Genomic DNA, 16,880 nt, shown 5'->3' on the forward strand with positions numbered 1-16,880 from the left:
AGAGTGCCCTAAACAGTGAGTTTTTTGTTTTGATTTTTTTAGGTGATTGGGGTTTACTTTAGTAGATAGATATGTTATGAAAAACACTCAATGAAAACGTTTTTGAAGTTCTTTTTTGTATTATATAAACACTGATGTTGGACTAATTGTTGAGATTTTGAATGATGTTGAAATGTTACTGGCCAATATGCTTTTTTAATATAAACGTGACTACAAAGCACATAATGTGTAAATCCTGAGTTGTCTATGTTTGTCAGTTTAAGTTACGGGATGGAGTAATGAAAATATTTAATTGAGGTAAAGTTGGATCCACTATAACGTACAGTCAGTTGATGGAGTAAATGTTTATTTTCTAGATGTTACCGATACCAACTCCTAGAAAAATAGGTTTTGGATCTCCGAGAACGGAAGGGAGAGGACCCACTTTCATGTCAACCCTCGTAGCACAGAAGAGCTTCACAGCCTACCATAACATGTGCTCCTACAAGAAGCTTCGCCACCTGTTTAAGTGTATGGGCGCCAACTGTAGCTTTACCACAATGTCATCCAAGGAATTTACTAACCATTTCGATCAGCATAGGGACATTTACCTGTTGAGTCCAGGTAAGGTAGCATTTGAACCCTACACTTTAGAATAGCTGTTTGTTATATTTTGTAAACCATCAATTCAAATATTAACTCAAATAAATTAGTTATGTGTGTGCTCCTAATGAATTAAACTATTAAAAAGATGTATTTTTAATTTTTTTTTGTAATTGTTAGTGAATTTTAATAAAGCTAAAAAGGTTAATGCATCGTAGTTGGTGCTGACCACCATGTTAATGCATTATTAAAGTATGTAATTTCGTATATAAATCAAAAGCCTAGATTCTCACATTTAAGATTCTATTATATGTATTGTCTATATATTTTTTATGAAAAAGAATTCCATGTTGTTTAATGTTTTTATAAATACATGTATAGATTTTCCTATTTCACTTCTAATACCAAGTTCAAGGTGCAATAACAAATATTTTTCATCCAGTAAAACATCAATCTGCAATACTTTATTGTAACGGATGTTGAGCTAATATGTAAAACTCTATATTATTGGTCAGTAAAACGTTTTGTATTTTTGGTCAATTTGCTGTTTTCTTAGAAGTTTTGATATAACATTTTTGATTTTAAATTACAATGAAACTTTGTACAGTCTCTTACTTATAGATATATTTGGCACTAGTTTGACATATTTTTATATGTCTAATATTTGCCAAACTGTGTATTGTTATTTCTTCTTTTTGTGAGGAAATTTTTGTTTCTTTCAGGACATAACTAAATCCTTCATTTCATGCTGGTAAAGTCATATGTAACAAATGTTCTTAGTAAAAACCAACGTAACTAGGAGTAATTTAAAGAAACCTTTACAAATCAGCCAAAATATACCTGCCAGGACTGGAAAATATATGGCTAGATCTAAGGTTAATTACTTTGAGAAGTGCAAATTAAATCAAATCTACTTATCAGTGCTCTTCACAAGGTAATTTTATCGGTTCGGTTATTTGACCAACATTATTGGTGTTTACAGAATTAGGTGTCGGACGATATTCATTTCTCTACCTGTGTCAGTAAGCCTATCCCAGGTAATCAGGAATTGACTGACATAATTAAGTATGATCATACATAACACTCACATGAATTATGCTGTGAGTGCAGGGCACGTATTATACACATTAAAAAGCATTTGTCATTCTATTCACTGACCAATTTTACTTGATACTCCATCTTTATATTTCCCTACCAAAGTTTTCATTCAACACCCGTACCTGCCCTGCCTAGTAAGTAAATGTCACGTTATTTCAAGAATTGTTCTATCCCAGCAAAAATCCAAAACATCAATACTATAGAATCTGCGGCAATCGTAATCAAATTTTATCAACCAGATATTATTTGTTATGTACATTTCATCATAATAGTTTATTGATCAATGTTTACTGTAAAAACCATGTAGTCATTGAAATTTGTAGAAAAGTTAAGGTAGTTTAAGTGAGGAGCAATTGAACCATTCAGTGTTTTGATTTTTATTTGTCTGACTGCAGATGAAGATGCACACAAAGGGTTTTGGAGGAATTGTTCCTATTGCCCCACATACTACAGTACAAGTAAAGAATTGTTGGTACACATCAGAAAAGAACATGCTCAGTGCTTGCTGCAGTGTGGCTATTGCTTTTATCGAGCAAAGACCATTGCCAACGTGCATTTTCACCATGTGAGTAGAATCTATTACACCACATATGTATATACATATATATAAGTGTCCATTCGGTGCTGTGATACAGGTAGCAGACTGCAGTATGGCGATGTGTAGTACGTCTAGTTTGCTGAAATTGAACATTGTCATTCAGAAATCAACACCTTTTGAGTCAACTGTTTTTCGAATGAAAGCAGATTACTACATTCAATAATGTATTCGATAAAGCTGTAGAAGGTATTGATGTAAATTTTATGTTTCATAATTTCAGTCTTGAATTCAACAGAAAATAAATAAATACTGTAGAATCGTTTATTTTAGAATTCTGAGTATTAAATAATCTTATTCCTTAACAGACCTTGTTATTGTTGTTTCATTTGGCTCTTAAACATGTACATATTATGGGCTGCCGGATACAGATACACTATACAAGATGTGCCACATAATTCTACCATATAGTCTTTGGCTGCACCCCAAAATGCATTTCTGTACCTCAGAACTAAATTAGTGTAACTCAAAACGATGTTTTTTTAAATAAATTTATAACATAGTATCTTGTAAAAATGTAACAAGAAGTTGAAGTGTTTGAAGTAATGTTACTCCAGATTTACTTTTACGGTTCTTTTATTGTTTTAAATGTGTAGAGTGTATCTCTGGTGACGAAATTACACTAGGCTGGATCTTAGGTGCAGATATTAATCTTATTGTATTGACATGGATATATACTAAATCGGAATACACTATTGGTGTCGGTGTGTTAATAGATTCCAGCACCACAGCATCGGATTGATTAAATCAAAGTTTTTTAGGAAAACTCGTTTTAGATGGTGTTTTTAGTGAATATTAAATAAGGTTCTTAGTTTATAAGTACCTGTAGCCTATATATGTATTTTCTTTCATTGTTAGAGGTTTCTGATGTAAAATAAATGTAGGCTTACTTTTTATAGTAAAAGTTATTTGTATTTTTCTGGTAAGCACTAATTATTATTATATCAAACATCTAAAGTTTCCCTTTTTCCCCAATTTCATGTGCAACAACAATATATAGACTGTATTCGTATAAAAAAAGTAACTTTTAGTTTATATTTTTTAAGATTTTAAATACTTGGAACTTACAAACGCAATGCCCGAACCAGGCATATCTAACTATTGAAACATTCATATAAATGACACAAACAGTGTAACAGACAACATATTATTCTAATTCTTATAACACTAGTAGCTTCAAGAAATGTATATTTTTTATATTCACATAAATTATTCAAGATTTTACACCTTAAATTGGTTGTTTTAAATTTTTGTGTTCCTTTAAAGTTGGTAACCCTTATAATATTATTTATTTTTTAATATAGAATAAAAAATAATAATGTTTCAACTGTCCATTATGTCATAAGGAACAAAATTTTGTACAATTATATACACTTAAGACAATAAATATTGATTTACTGGTCATAAAACTTTATATGTGCACAAAAATGTTATATTCAGGTTAAAAAAAAACTCCGGGTCATGGGCAAGCTAGCATTGAAGAACCATTCAAGGGGTAAATGGTTACAGGATATGATTAAAGCATGTTTAAAAACACAAGTTTCATTTCCTTACAAAACAAGTTTTTACTGTGCACATCTGCACTTGACTACATTATGAATCACCAGTTTGTATTTGTGACTGGTTACATAATGACAATTGAATTCCATTCATAGAATGTAATATTGCACATTCCTATAATTTTTGTTGGCCTATAATACCTTATTTTGAATAGTCAGTGTAATTAATTTGAATTTATCATATATATACAGTGTGAATAAAAAGTTTGGATATTTAAAATCGTTGTCATAATGACAATTGAATTCCATTCATAGAATATAATATTGCACATTCCTATAATTTTTGTTGGCCTATAATACCTTATTTTGAATAGTCAGTGTAATTAATTTAAATTTATCATATATACAGTGTGAATAAAAAGTTTGGATATTTAAAATCGTTGAAATGCATTTTGAATGATTATCAAACAAATATGTTTTACAAATGGAAATGTTAGAATTCTAATGTTCTTTTGTAAGAACCTTTAAAACAACGTGTAAATTAACAGGAATTTACATTTAACATTTTTGAATTTTGGCATGAAATTTGGTATTTTTGGGGCAGGGGCAATTTAGTTATACAAACTGAAAAATGCAGTTTTGTAATCTACAGATGTATACTGAGTTTAATTTTTCTAGGTGTGGTCATTAAGGTTAATATGGGGTACCCATACTTTTTATTCACGTATATGTATGACTTTGTCTATGTATTTGAGTTAAATGCTTAATTAAAAAATTCACTTATTTCTGTTTACATCCATTCTTTTTTTTACTACTCTATCACCCACAGTGCTAACATCGACACACTAATTTTAATATTTTATGCAGAAAAAATGTTTACCTTCTTTTGTTCAATGTCAAATTTGAAAAGTAATAAAGGTTATATAAAACACTGAAAGTGTAGCAATGCTAGTATTTCATTAAATAATATTTTTTTTAGACAAATGACCACCAAAAAGAGATTTTCTGTGCCCTTCAATGTGAACAGAGAGAACTCAACCTGCCTCCACTTAACGAAAAATCATTCACCGACGTTGTTTCAGTTTTACGATGCACTAAAGGTAAGTTTCAGATTGACTAATTGTTTTTGTGGGCCAGATTTAGAGATTATAATATGTCCTTCCACCAAAGTGCTATTACTTTTCATCTACTCCACTTCAGCAAAGGCACTTTAATCAATATCCAGCCCTTAAGTGTATAAGACTATCAGTATTCTTGTAACCGGTAGACATCAACATCACATGTCAACAATACAAGAACTATTTAAAAATGTCTTCTGGAACTGTATGAATGTTATGGCAAATATACTTATCAAAAGTGGTTTAGGTGCTTTGTTAGGAAAATGTTGATGCAATAGGAGAAAATACATAAAGGAGCTATCTGTTGTTAGTTAACATCCAAGCTAATATAATATCTTTACAAATAATATTCAACTTTTCTTGTTTTGCTTATTGCTTGTTTTCTCAGTTTCAGAATTCTGATTCATTCCTGGGGTTAGAAAAATTTCATTTTTGTCTGTCTTTCCACATGATATCTTGAAAATTAACTTACCAATAGACTTGAAATTGTGCATTAAGCTTTATTTCTATATAAGGAACACTGAGTTTGGTGGTGGTGCATATCACTCCATTGTATTTGGCTGAGCGTTAGCGAATATTTCTACATTTTTGTGTAACCACGATGGCAATGTATAAATATATACTGGATCACTGTTTGTGTGATTAATATCAATTATTTATCAATGAATTAATTATGTTTATAAATATTTTTTTTAATTCTAATGACGAGTCACCTGTTCATTGTAGATCTCACATACTACAATTATGTAATGTTACATGACAATAAATTTCTGATATCTGACAGAATAAATAAAATTGTAAACAAACTCAATACATCCATAAGAGATTCAAACATTTGACATATTAACACATCTAGTGTAACTATTAACACATACATAATTATATAGTGACTTTGTTTATAGACTTTTATTATTTAAACACTGATATGAAACTCAATTTAATAAACAAAAATCTGAAAAGATATGTGGAGAAATATTTCATATATGTAGACTTTAAATTTTGCATGAAACTTCCATTTCTTCGAGAATGCGTCATATAGATGTGTCATTTTCATATGTTCTCTAGGGGTCCGGTACTTAGTTTTTAAACACGTCGATTTCCCAAGGTGATATGATGCTAAAAGTCTTGTGTCTTTTCCAGATGGTTGTAGCCTGTTCACTTACATGTTTCACTCTTTCTGCAACCACCTGTTGTCTGTTCATGGGAATGATCTGAGCTGTCATTTTTGTCACGTGAAATTTAATACCATTTCTTCACTCCTAAAGGTATGTTAGTTCCTTTATCGAAGCAAAATTATATACAATAAACTGAAATTTCTACATTACACCAAGTATCACTAATCATTATTTCGAGTTTTCATTTTACAGCACTGCAGTGAAGCCCATGGTGTGGGCTTGTTTCAGTGCCTCTACTGTGTATTTGGTACTTCGACCGAGCATGAGATCCGATTACACTTGTGCTACAAACACCCCAGTTGCGTACCCAAGACCATACATCGCAGTGATAGCAATGCAAAGTCCACTGTGGTAAGTCAAAATGATTATTATTAATTATTGACAATGTTCATAAATTGTTTCATAAAAATGTTGTAAATTTGTATATTTTTGATGTATTAATGGTAATAAAGAAAAATCTGCATCTTTATACACAAAGAAATGCCATACACTCTCATAATACACGAAACCAAGAAATAATTGAGCTGCCTAGATTAAGACTTTCAAAATCAATGAATTACCATAAAAACATGGGAATAAGGCTTTTCAATAACTTACCAGTGTCTTGGAAAAATTTAAACCATCGTAAATTTTCAGAGAGATTACATGAATGGCTTGTAAATAATCCACTGTACAACCTAGAAGAATATTTTAAATTTAATTTTAACAATTAGTCTAGATTGTGTATAGGCTAGTGAGTACTATTGCTTAATAGGATTAAGTTTTTAAAACACTCTTGTGACAAATTAGTCAACTAATAGTTTCTAGTATTGACAATGTCTATTGCTTGTTATGTGACTTGCCGAAGGATAAATAAATGTCTTTATTGTCTTTATTATTATTTATTATTGTCATAATAAAATTTATTGACCAGAAATAAAAATTCAAATGATATATTTGACTGGTTTTTTAAAATTGAAGCCTTCGTTGGAGAAGCCTTACACCCCATTGATTGACTGACTGGACAGAGATAAAAAAAGTCAAGAGTTCGTCAGAGCTTTTTGTGTATTATATATGATTATTTAGCAATAGTCAAGAGTTATTTTTTTAAATTTGTCTGCATCAATACAACAGTTTTTATTAGTAAGGTTGTAAGTGATTGTTTTTGTTAAATTGTCTTTATACAGTAAAATAAAACAATTAGAAAAAAACATAGATAATAGTGCATTGGTGTTTTTCATATATTGAATATGATAAAATGTTTAAAATAAGAGGTCCTTTTAAAATTTTGTTTGTAACAATGAAGTAGTGAGTGGGAAGGTGTTGTGAGGAAATAGGCCCCATAAATTGTAAAAGTGATTAGACTGACATCTTTTACAGCGCATGCTTACACAAAAAATAGTTATTTCAGTCTTACATAAAACTATTAGAATTCATGTTTATATCAAATATACAGGAGACTGTCTCAAATACTCAACCCTTAATCTGTATTAATGGTAATTCCTTTGACAATTTCTGTGACCATGTCTGATAGTTATTATTAAACATTTTTTTTATAATTGTAATCATTTTACCTTTATTGTTTTGTTTTGTGTTTATGTCAGTATGTTAATATTTTGTATGTATTTTTAAAGGGGACAAACAGAGAGAGTCTGAAGAGGATTGTCTTTAATAAGGATGAAGAGAAGTTGTTAAAGCATGTGATTCCTCTGCCACCTGAAGAGACCGAGGAGGGATGTAGTGTCGAGGCACAGAATCCGTCCATTTCAGAGACTCCTCCACCGAAATTAGAAAATGTAATTTCATCACCCACTGGATCCCCGTACCGACCGGTCATTTTCAGGGGCATCAATTCAAATCCTGGAAGCGCGACCTTAACACAACCACAAAAGATTATTATTATGAGTACTGGCAGTTCGATCTCACCGACCCCTGTTAAACTGATTCGCTTGGCTCCTACTTCACCTAACAACGCTTTAACGGTGTCACCGTCAATTAAAAATCTTATAACGATCTCACCTGTGATGCAAGTCCCCACAAGCCCCAAAAAGCCAGGTGGAAGCGCTCTGAGCCCTTGCAGAATCATAGTCCCTATGAGCTCTCCGGCAGTGACGATCTCACCTAGCACATCAGGAGTTCAGAGGAAGTCAGTGATAACGTCATTAGTTGGTTCTCCGGTGACGACCTCGTTGGTCACCATGCCGACCACATCCTTGGCGATAAGGAGACCGATAATGACAAGCAGTGTCGCAGAGAATACTTTGGACACGACCTCTGCATCCCCTAATGCAAGTTTTAGTGTGGCCGAAACTGCAAGTACCTTGCCAGAATCACTCCCTCAAAAATCAGAGGAGATCTTGACCAAGGACGTTGAGGAGAAATACTTCAAATGTGGAAACATAGGTAAATTTTACTTAAAACAGATCATAAAAACTGTATTTTTAAATTGTATTTGAGGACATCTAAACTAATCTTTTTAATTTGTAATTGAAAAATTTTGTCATTCTAAAGGTAAATAAATAGAAAAGATTTAAGTAAACTCTAAGTTCTTTAAAACCTAATGTGATTGATATTTGTACATTTATCCTAAAAAGATGTATTCAACAGAAGTTGTTTGACAGTCCTCTATGTTTTATGTAATCAATGTTTTTAATGTAAAATATTTTAATTTAATCCGTCACTTTTTATATCAATGAGATTACCTACAAATTCCTGTAAACACAATGCATTTATTGAAAAATAAAGATCTACTTTCCTTTGTCTATTTCTTTTTATCACTTAAAAGTTAATTTTATTAGTAAGCATAGTTTTAAATTGTGCTTATCAATACTAGTTTCAATATTGAACTTATATAAAAATGCTTAAAGGATTCCATAATTGTTAAGACATGTCTTACAGTACTTTACTAGACACAAGATTCCAGCTTACTGGTCTCCTGCTCAAGTTTCTTCTATCTTCATATTTGTCTTTCAGGGATTAAATTTATATTTGTATATACGTTAAATCGTCTGTTCTGATTCTATTCGACAATTAATCACATGTTTCTTTTGTTAACAGGGTGCAATTTCGAGTCCAGCACTTCCGTCCATTTGAAGAATCACCTGATAATATGCAATCATGCACGTCAGTCACAGAGACTGGTCTGCGCATTTTGCAAGAGGTTATTCAAGCAGGGTGCTTCACTGATTGAACACCTGAAGATCCACGGGCCGGACCGGTTTTCGTGTGCTCTTTGCGATTTCAAGGAACCTCTCCAGTCGAGGATCACTGCGCACATGAAAGCTGTTCACAACATCACTAATACAATTTTGGTTCCAGTGGATTCCCTAAAACAGGACTCGGACAAGGATCATTTTGTTGTCACACCAAAGGTGGGTTTTTGTTGTACATATTATTGTCATTGCTTTTTGTTCTCAAGAGCAAGAAGCTGAGGAAACCTCTCCTGAACTTAAACATAAAAGATCTTAGCTTCCAAGGTGGCAGGAAATTTACGGTGGGTAAGGTCGGGGAATTCAAGACCACCTCCAGCCGATATACTGTAGTAAATCCACCATGAGGTGGAATAGTTGGCACTATGTAGCTCTGTTGCAGCTACAACATGTCAGAGTGATCAGGAGAGGTTCTTCCTCACGCTTAGCCTTTGACACTAAATTTGCCTCATCCACTCCAATCGTCATCTTATTGATCAAGTTAAACCTTCACCCTGAGAGCTCAATCATTTGCAGTTAGTGATGTGTTGTTTCTGGACATCCATGGGCTTGCCCAGACATAACACCGTTGTACTGACAGGTATAAACTAACTCTCTTGGAGGCTCATCATCCTTAGCAATGTCTATTATAACCGGTACTACTTGGCAGAGTTATCTCTGACATAACCCCCAGCTGTTACCCTTCTTCTCTCCCAACACCCTCAGCCAATCATGTATTTTTTATCTCCAAGCTTACTGTTTTCTCTCCACTCCATTACCCTCTTGATAGCTCTACATTTGAAAATCTTAAGAGACTTGCTTGGAAAATTGTATTCAAAATTAATAATGTATTTTAATGTGCTGAGTCAACATAATTTTATTGAATTTAATTCTGAAATTGTTTACAAAATCCTGAAGTGTTTTAACCCTTTGACCGCCGTGAGCCACTATAGTGGCTCGCTGTATGCGGTACCTTGAGCGCCGCGGGCCACTATAGTGGCTCGCCGTATGCGGTACCTTGAGCGCCGCGGGCCACTATAGTGGCTCTGTGAACTTTACGTCTTTGTCCTTATAGTTTAAACATAATATATATAAAATATATTTAAATATATTTATATCAACTTTGAATGTATTGCTCTGCTTCATTTCAACTATAAAATTTTGATATTTACTTGTTTCTATAGTAACAAGTGTATCTTCATCCTACAGCGGAATTTTTGAAATTTTTTTGAATTTTACTTAAATTACATTATTTTATGCAATTTCTGTGGAATATATTTGTAACTTTTAGTATATGCTCAAAACAATACGTACTTTTAGGTTAAAAAACGTTATTTGAGCCCAAGTTACTTATTCAGTGTGTTTTTGGACCTCAAACTTGAGATTTTTTATTTTTTTAATTACGACAGGCATACATACTACTAAACAAATGTAAAAAAAAATAATAAAACTGTAATTTATTACATCAACTGAAAGTACATCTCTTCCCCTCAAAAACAAAACCAAAACTAAATGCTAGCTCAAAATTTACGAAAGTTATGTAATTTAATATGTGACCATGCAAAAACGGGTGATTTTGCCGTGGCGGTATTGGATCCGTGCGGTGCTCAAACGCCTGGCGGTCTAGCGAACGACGGCGCGCGGGAGCAGCGGCGCTCAAAGGGTTAATTAAAATAAACATAAGCCTGTTTAAGACTCTGCTTCTTATTGAAAATTCTGAGTTTCTTGATTTCAGGTGATTGATCAATAACACAATAGAAATAAAATACTTTGAATTATCCATTGTGGTTGTGTTGCATATTTCTATAAATTTGTTTTATTGCTTGGTTATAAATATTTTATCACTTTTTCTGGTGTATTGGATTTGGCTCCCAGTTGTAACAGTACTACGGTTGCTGCAACATTTGTGTAAAAATGTGTGTTGTGTAATTAATCAATGGTGAACACACGTAAATTTCACTAAAGTATCACATAAGTATTTGAATTATTGTATACATGAAGCCAACTAAGAAAATGTTTTGCAGAGTGAAGTCCTAATAACTGATTACGAATTTGTTTTTACTGTCAACACACTTCCTTGTCTCTAAGATCAAGTTTTTAGTTAATGATCAGAATTTTATCTTCTTTAAATGTGTTTCACCATGACCCTTGGAATGGTTTTTACATATTATTCTATCAAATTTAATGTTGTAGATCGATTGTTTTACGTGAAATTACACAATAATGAATGGGTCAGTGTAGATTATTATCTTTCAACATCCCAGTTGAATATCCAATATCCCACAATGTAATCAATCAAGATTCTTCAATGCATAAAACTGCCGGAGGATGCAAATTTCACATTTGAATTTATTAATTTTAATTTAATGATGATAAATGTTCTGTAACGATTTCTTTATTGTAACAGATTTCTTTATTGTACTTAATATGTTAAATCATTAACAATTTATCCTATTTTAGATTATTATAATGCTTTTTATTAAATGTTCATTATCAAAAAACTGCATTTAGATCCTCGCATGAGCTTCTGGAACTTTTCTTGTTTTCCGTTTTCAAACTGCTAAATAATAAATATTTATAACATTTCCCAGTAAATGTGTTCTAAAAATGTTAATTATGTTTGGTGATCTGAATTCTTTTATTATTTTATTATTATTTGTTCTTCATGATCAACCAATCTCATGATCAATCAATCTTATGATCAATCAGTCTAATGATCAATCAAAAATATTGTAACTACCGTTTGTCTGCTCACATGCTTGATTTGAATGTTGAAAAATTTTATGTAGCAAAACAGTTTACCTATGATTTTATTTACCCACTTTAGAGTTGCAGTAAAAAATTAAAGTACATTCTTAATGACAGTTCCTTAATTGATAAATTAGTTGTGGTATCACAATTTACTATTTTCTTCCTTAGGCTCATTTCGTAGCTATCATTTCTTCCACAATAAATTCAGTATTTGATACAACACCCAGTTATTTTTATTTAATACTTTTATTGAAACTAGTATATAAATCAAGTTTTCTCAAGTATTATTGGACTTTATCCATGAAGTTTTAGATTTTCGGCCATCCTATGAAAGTATTAAAATAAGATAACATGTATGTTTGTAAATTTAAAAAGGCATGATAGATTTTTTATTCTTTTTGCTCCCTCAGTTAATAATTATTTTTACAAAATGATTCCCATATTAAATACTTCATATAGACTGAATGTTATCTCTAAAAACATTCTGCAGTAATGAGGATCACAATTTGTGGTTAGGCCTAGGCTTAAATTACTTTCTGTCTGAAAAATTCTGGGAAGGAAAATTTCACATTTTTATCAATTGATTGTCTAACTTTATCACATAAATCTAAAGTAATAAAGTACACAAAAATTCTGAATTTAACAGAAAAGATTGAATTTAACTTGTGTACAGATTGTTTCATTAAACCAGTTTTGAGTGTGAACTAAAATCATCATTAAATAACAGTTGTCGATTACTGTCAATCACTAGTTCCTGAGACTGTAAACTGTAGTGTCACATGTCTCCCAACATGTAAGTCGAACACCAAAATTACAATGTCGAATGAAGACCGATATACTAGTTTTTTACCAGTGAACAGTTTTTAGTGTTGATTGAACTTTATGAAAGCTAATAGTACAAACACATGATAGCACATAACGTGCTTACATATTAGCTTCAAATGTAGCCAGAGTACTATAGTAATCTAACAGCACTAGTTTATCTGCTTAAAGCTGTTAGCTAGGCATTAAGCGAACTACAGATTATTGGAGACTTTGTAATATGTGCGTGGCATTTAAGGGAATATTGTCAGTTTAAGTGAAAATGTATAGTTTTTATAACATAAAAGACATACTTGATTTTAACCGTTCGGCTTTAGACAATAGACAAATTCTTTATTGACATATTCAGTTGAGAATAGTACATTGCGTCTTATAGTATATATCATGTTTCTAATTAAATTAAATTATTTAAGAATTCATTTTCTGAATAAAATGGTCTTTCTTGTAGCCAGTTGGTCAGTGCATTTTTAAGACGTTTTGGTGGTTCTTTTCTTAGAGGTTCTGGAAGTTTATTGAAGTAAAGAGCTCCTTTGTATGACGGCTTCTTTTCAGAGAGACTCAGGTGGTGGACTGGAAGAGTAAAGTTAAAAAAAAAAAAAAAACGAGTGTAATGCTGGTGGAAGACTCAGTGTAAGGCATAGAAAGTTGAAATCATGTTATGTACAGAGATTTGGAAAGATGTTTTTCAATCACTTTGTATAGAGTATAGAAATATATATTTTAAAAATTGGCTGTCAATCACAGTAGATTTACATTGTGCCACAGTGATAATAAATAAATTGAACTTTCACCGCAGAACTTTATCACTAATTTTCTGAGGATATGCAAGCATGAACTTAGCATCAGCTTGTAGGGAAACCACATTGTGCAAATTTGGGTTCACACACCTATTACAGTGCTACTCCTTTATAAAAATTCACTGTTTATCCACAAGCACTCTCGAGTTGTATGTTTTTTTTTTAATATCTCAACTAACTAAAATCCTTGTACCTTAAATGTTCACATGAATTTTAGTATTTCTTGTAGTATGGAATAGTTTACAAGTTGCTCAAAATAGAAGTAAGATTTTGTATTATTCATCATTTTCACAGGAAAGGCAGAGTAGAGGGTCTGGGAAGAGCGGTGCCAGGCCAAAGAAGAACGATGGAATGAAAACAAAATTTTGCTTGGAAGAAGTGGATGATATACCGAACACTGCAATCTTTCAGGCTCCACTAGGGTGTTCCCTATGTCCTTACGAAACCAAAGTGAGAAGTAATTTGGTAAGACATATTTCACAACACACGTCAGGCCATAACGTTTCTCAAGAAGAGGTTGTGAATCCGGTGCCTGAAAAAACAGAAAAGATGTTTGACAAAATGATGAACTTAGCAGGAAGTTCTCATAAAAAGGTACATATATATATATATATATATATATATATATATATATATATATAAAACTCTTTTAGAATATATTATGTAAATGTAGTGCTTTTTAACCAATAACCCTTTGGAGGTCAGCCTGCGATATATTTTTTGATGCCTAATCTCTGATGTGACATTGGTGATGATTGCATTACTCTTAAATAGTGTGTATGGTGCGTTAGCAACGTACGTAGAGAAAACGTATCATGCCTTATTAGTCTGTAACTGTTAAATAACTGTAGTTTTAACTTCTATATTGTTTGGCAGAGAGAATAATCTTATGCTATAAAACTTGGCTACAACCGTGTGCAGCATGTATTTCAAATACACATTTAAAAAAATGTTATTATTACTTTTTGTGAAATATTGTATGCCTATTGAAAATTACATGCAGATTTTTAATACAAGTTCATGCATTAAAAATACCTTATTTCGACATAAAAACTTCTGAAATAATGTTTTATTTAAACAATACATATTTTCTTATTAGAATGTTTGTATATTGCTTAAAAAGTGTTCTAAAATGATGTAGCTCAGATGTTATGTTGAACATTTTTAGTCTTTATTACAAAATTTACTTTAGCAGTTAAGATATAATTTGTAATGCAATCATAATCATGGCCACTATATTTATTTTTATTTAAATAAATATCTGGTAACTGTTTTTTTATTATTATATACTCAAATTGTTTTAATGTTGTTATGTTTGTTGAAAGTCACATACAAATTTTATATATAATAATGTTGATGTATAAATATTTAATTTGTTGTTGTTGTTAAAAGATGCACGAAACCTTTTTTATTGAAAAAAATTATATATATATATATATATCTTGGTAATAATGTTTTGTGATACGTGTAATTTATAGATAAGGATTTTTGGTAGATCTAATATATATTTTTCCTTTTTTTTCAAAATAATAAATGCACAAAATGTTTTCAAAATATGAATATTTAATCGGGTCTCCGAAAGGCTAATCTAAACATGTTAACTTGCATCAAAGCTATGTAAGTGTGATATGTCAGTAACAGAGTTTATCTTCTTGACAGTGAGTTTTGGAATTTGATTCTATATTCAGGTACTTTGATTAAGTTACAGATTGACCTGTTGCCATAGTTATCATAGTTGGGAAAGATTATTCTGTTTATTAAAGTTTCTTTGTTTTATTATATGTTGACTGTACCCAAGTTGTTTGTGTAAGTTGTATAGTTCATTTACTTTGTCTATTGCTTGAATGTAAATCTCAATAACAATAATATCATGTTTATTTACATATATGTGATAATAATTTATTATAGAAACTCAGCCAAGAGGAGGAAGTGAGTGGACAAGCGGATATTGACTGCCAATATAAGTATGTTCCTGAACAACTCAGATACTTGTGTCACTTGAAGGAATGTGGCCATCAGACCATCTCGGAATCTATGCTTCGGTTCCACATTACAGTAATACACAAGGATGACACTGTGTATCTGTAAGTTCATATTTCTTATATACTAGTAGGTTAACACTTCGCTGCTAAAAATCCCTATATAGAGTTCCGTATATGCTAAAGTTTTTAAAATATATTTTTACAAACTATCTCTAACTGCATCAGAAAAATGTTACAACAATTAAATGATTTTATGGTGGGTAGAATATGAACATTTTGTTTGTATTGGAACTCTTACTTGTTAAGTATCTTTATACAAAATATGAACTGTTATTAATTTTAACAATGTTTCCTTTTAGAAGTTTTTTTTAGTATTGCTTAAAGTGAAAATATACGTACATTCGAGTAATAATGAACTGTGAAGAATTGAAGTAAATACTGTACTCGTGAAGCATCCCTAGAACATTTTTCAGACTTGTATTTGCAACTTAGTTTTTAGATGAAGATTTTGTTTCGAAGCAGCTATATTCAGAAATTTGCTCATGAAGTATGGAAATGTTTACGTTCTACTTATATAATTAACACGTTACTTATTCATAGTATTATATTGAATAGAAGTTAAGAAATTCATTATTTTAGGTGCCCACATTGCCCAGAGTCGTCCAATCCCATACCCATAGACCAGCTAGGACTCCATCTGAAGTTACATGACAGCCCCCTGTACAAGTGTTCCTACTGCGATCATTTCAGCCATATCAAGTAAGTGGTCACCATGTCACGTAAAATACAAATAGGCTGATTTCAATTCTCAGTTCTGGAATTGTTTGTTTCATTTTTATTATAACGTAAGAAGGTATGTTGTTGTAGCTTTGTCATGTATGATACATTTTCAATTGTATATGAAAATATTGCTTGTTTGGCATTTTAATTAGATTCCAGTACACATTTTTGCTATTAACTGAAGCTCCAAAACTTAACAATAATTATTTAACTGGCCGCAAATCAAGTTGGGCTTGCGTATCTCAGATTAACATTGTATTGTGCAGTTCTTTACAGCTAAGAACATTTGCCATTTGATCCCAACTGATCAATGCACACAAATTCTGATCTGTTGTTAGAAGGTCCATACCAACGCCACACTAATAATTAGAGAGAGCAAGTGTGTGCAGGTGCATTGAGAGCCAAATTGGAGTATTTTATGTGCAGTACTCATGTGATGCCAATGATCTGTGAACAAGTCAATAAGCACCTCTTCTAGACTTTTAATTAAACTTAAACTCTTGTTTATATATTT

General features: G+C 31.6%; 1 protein-coding gene across 2 annotated transcripts in view; it reads left to right on the forward strand.

Moving 5' to 3' along the window:
* LOC124368833 overlaps window positions 1–16,880 on the forward strand; it is a 43,299-nt gene that overhangs the window by 14,285 nt on the left and 12,134 nt on the right. For both annotated transcript variants that reach the window (XM_046826250.1, XM_046826251.1), the window contains exons 4-13: window positions 357–603; window positions 2,076–2,245; window positions 4,754–4,874; window positions 6,033–6,157; window positions 6,260–6,418; window positions 7,681–8,449; window positions 9,104–9,417; window positions 13,899–14,198; window positions 15,513–15,688; window positions 16,226–16,345. In XM_046826250.1, the coding sequence (XP_046682206.1) occupies window positions 357–603; window positions 2,076–2,245; window positions 4,754–4,874; window positions 6,033–6,157; window positions 6,260–6,418; window positions 7,681–8,449; window positions 9,104–9,417; window positions 13,899–14,198; window positions 15,513–15,688; window positions 16,226–16,345 (2,501 nt within the window). The remainder of the gene's footprint in view (window positions 1–356; window positions 604–2,075; window positions 2,246–4,753; window positions 4,875–6,032; window positions 6,158–6,259; window positions 6,419–7,680; window positions 8,450–9,103; window positions 9,418–13,898; window positions 14,199–15,512; window positions 15,689–16,225; window positions 16,346–16,880) is intronic.

The sequence above is a fragment of the Homalodisca vitripennis genome, chromosome X (genome assembly GCF_021130785.1).
Source record: "Homalodisca vitripennis isolate AUS2020 chromosome X, UT_GWSS_2.1, whole genome shotgun sequence".
NCBI lineage: Eukaryota > Metazoa > Arthropoda > Insecta > Hemiptera > Cicadellidae > Homalodisca > Homalodisca vitripennis.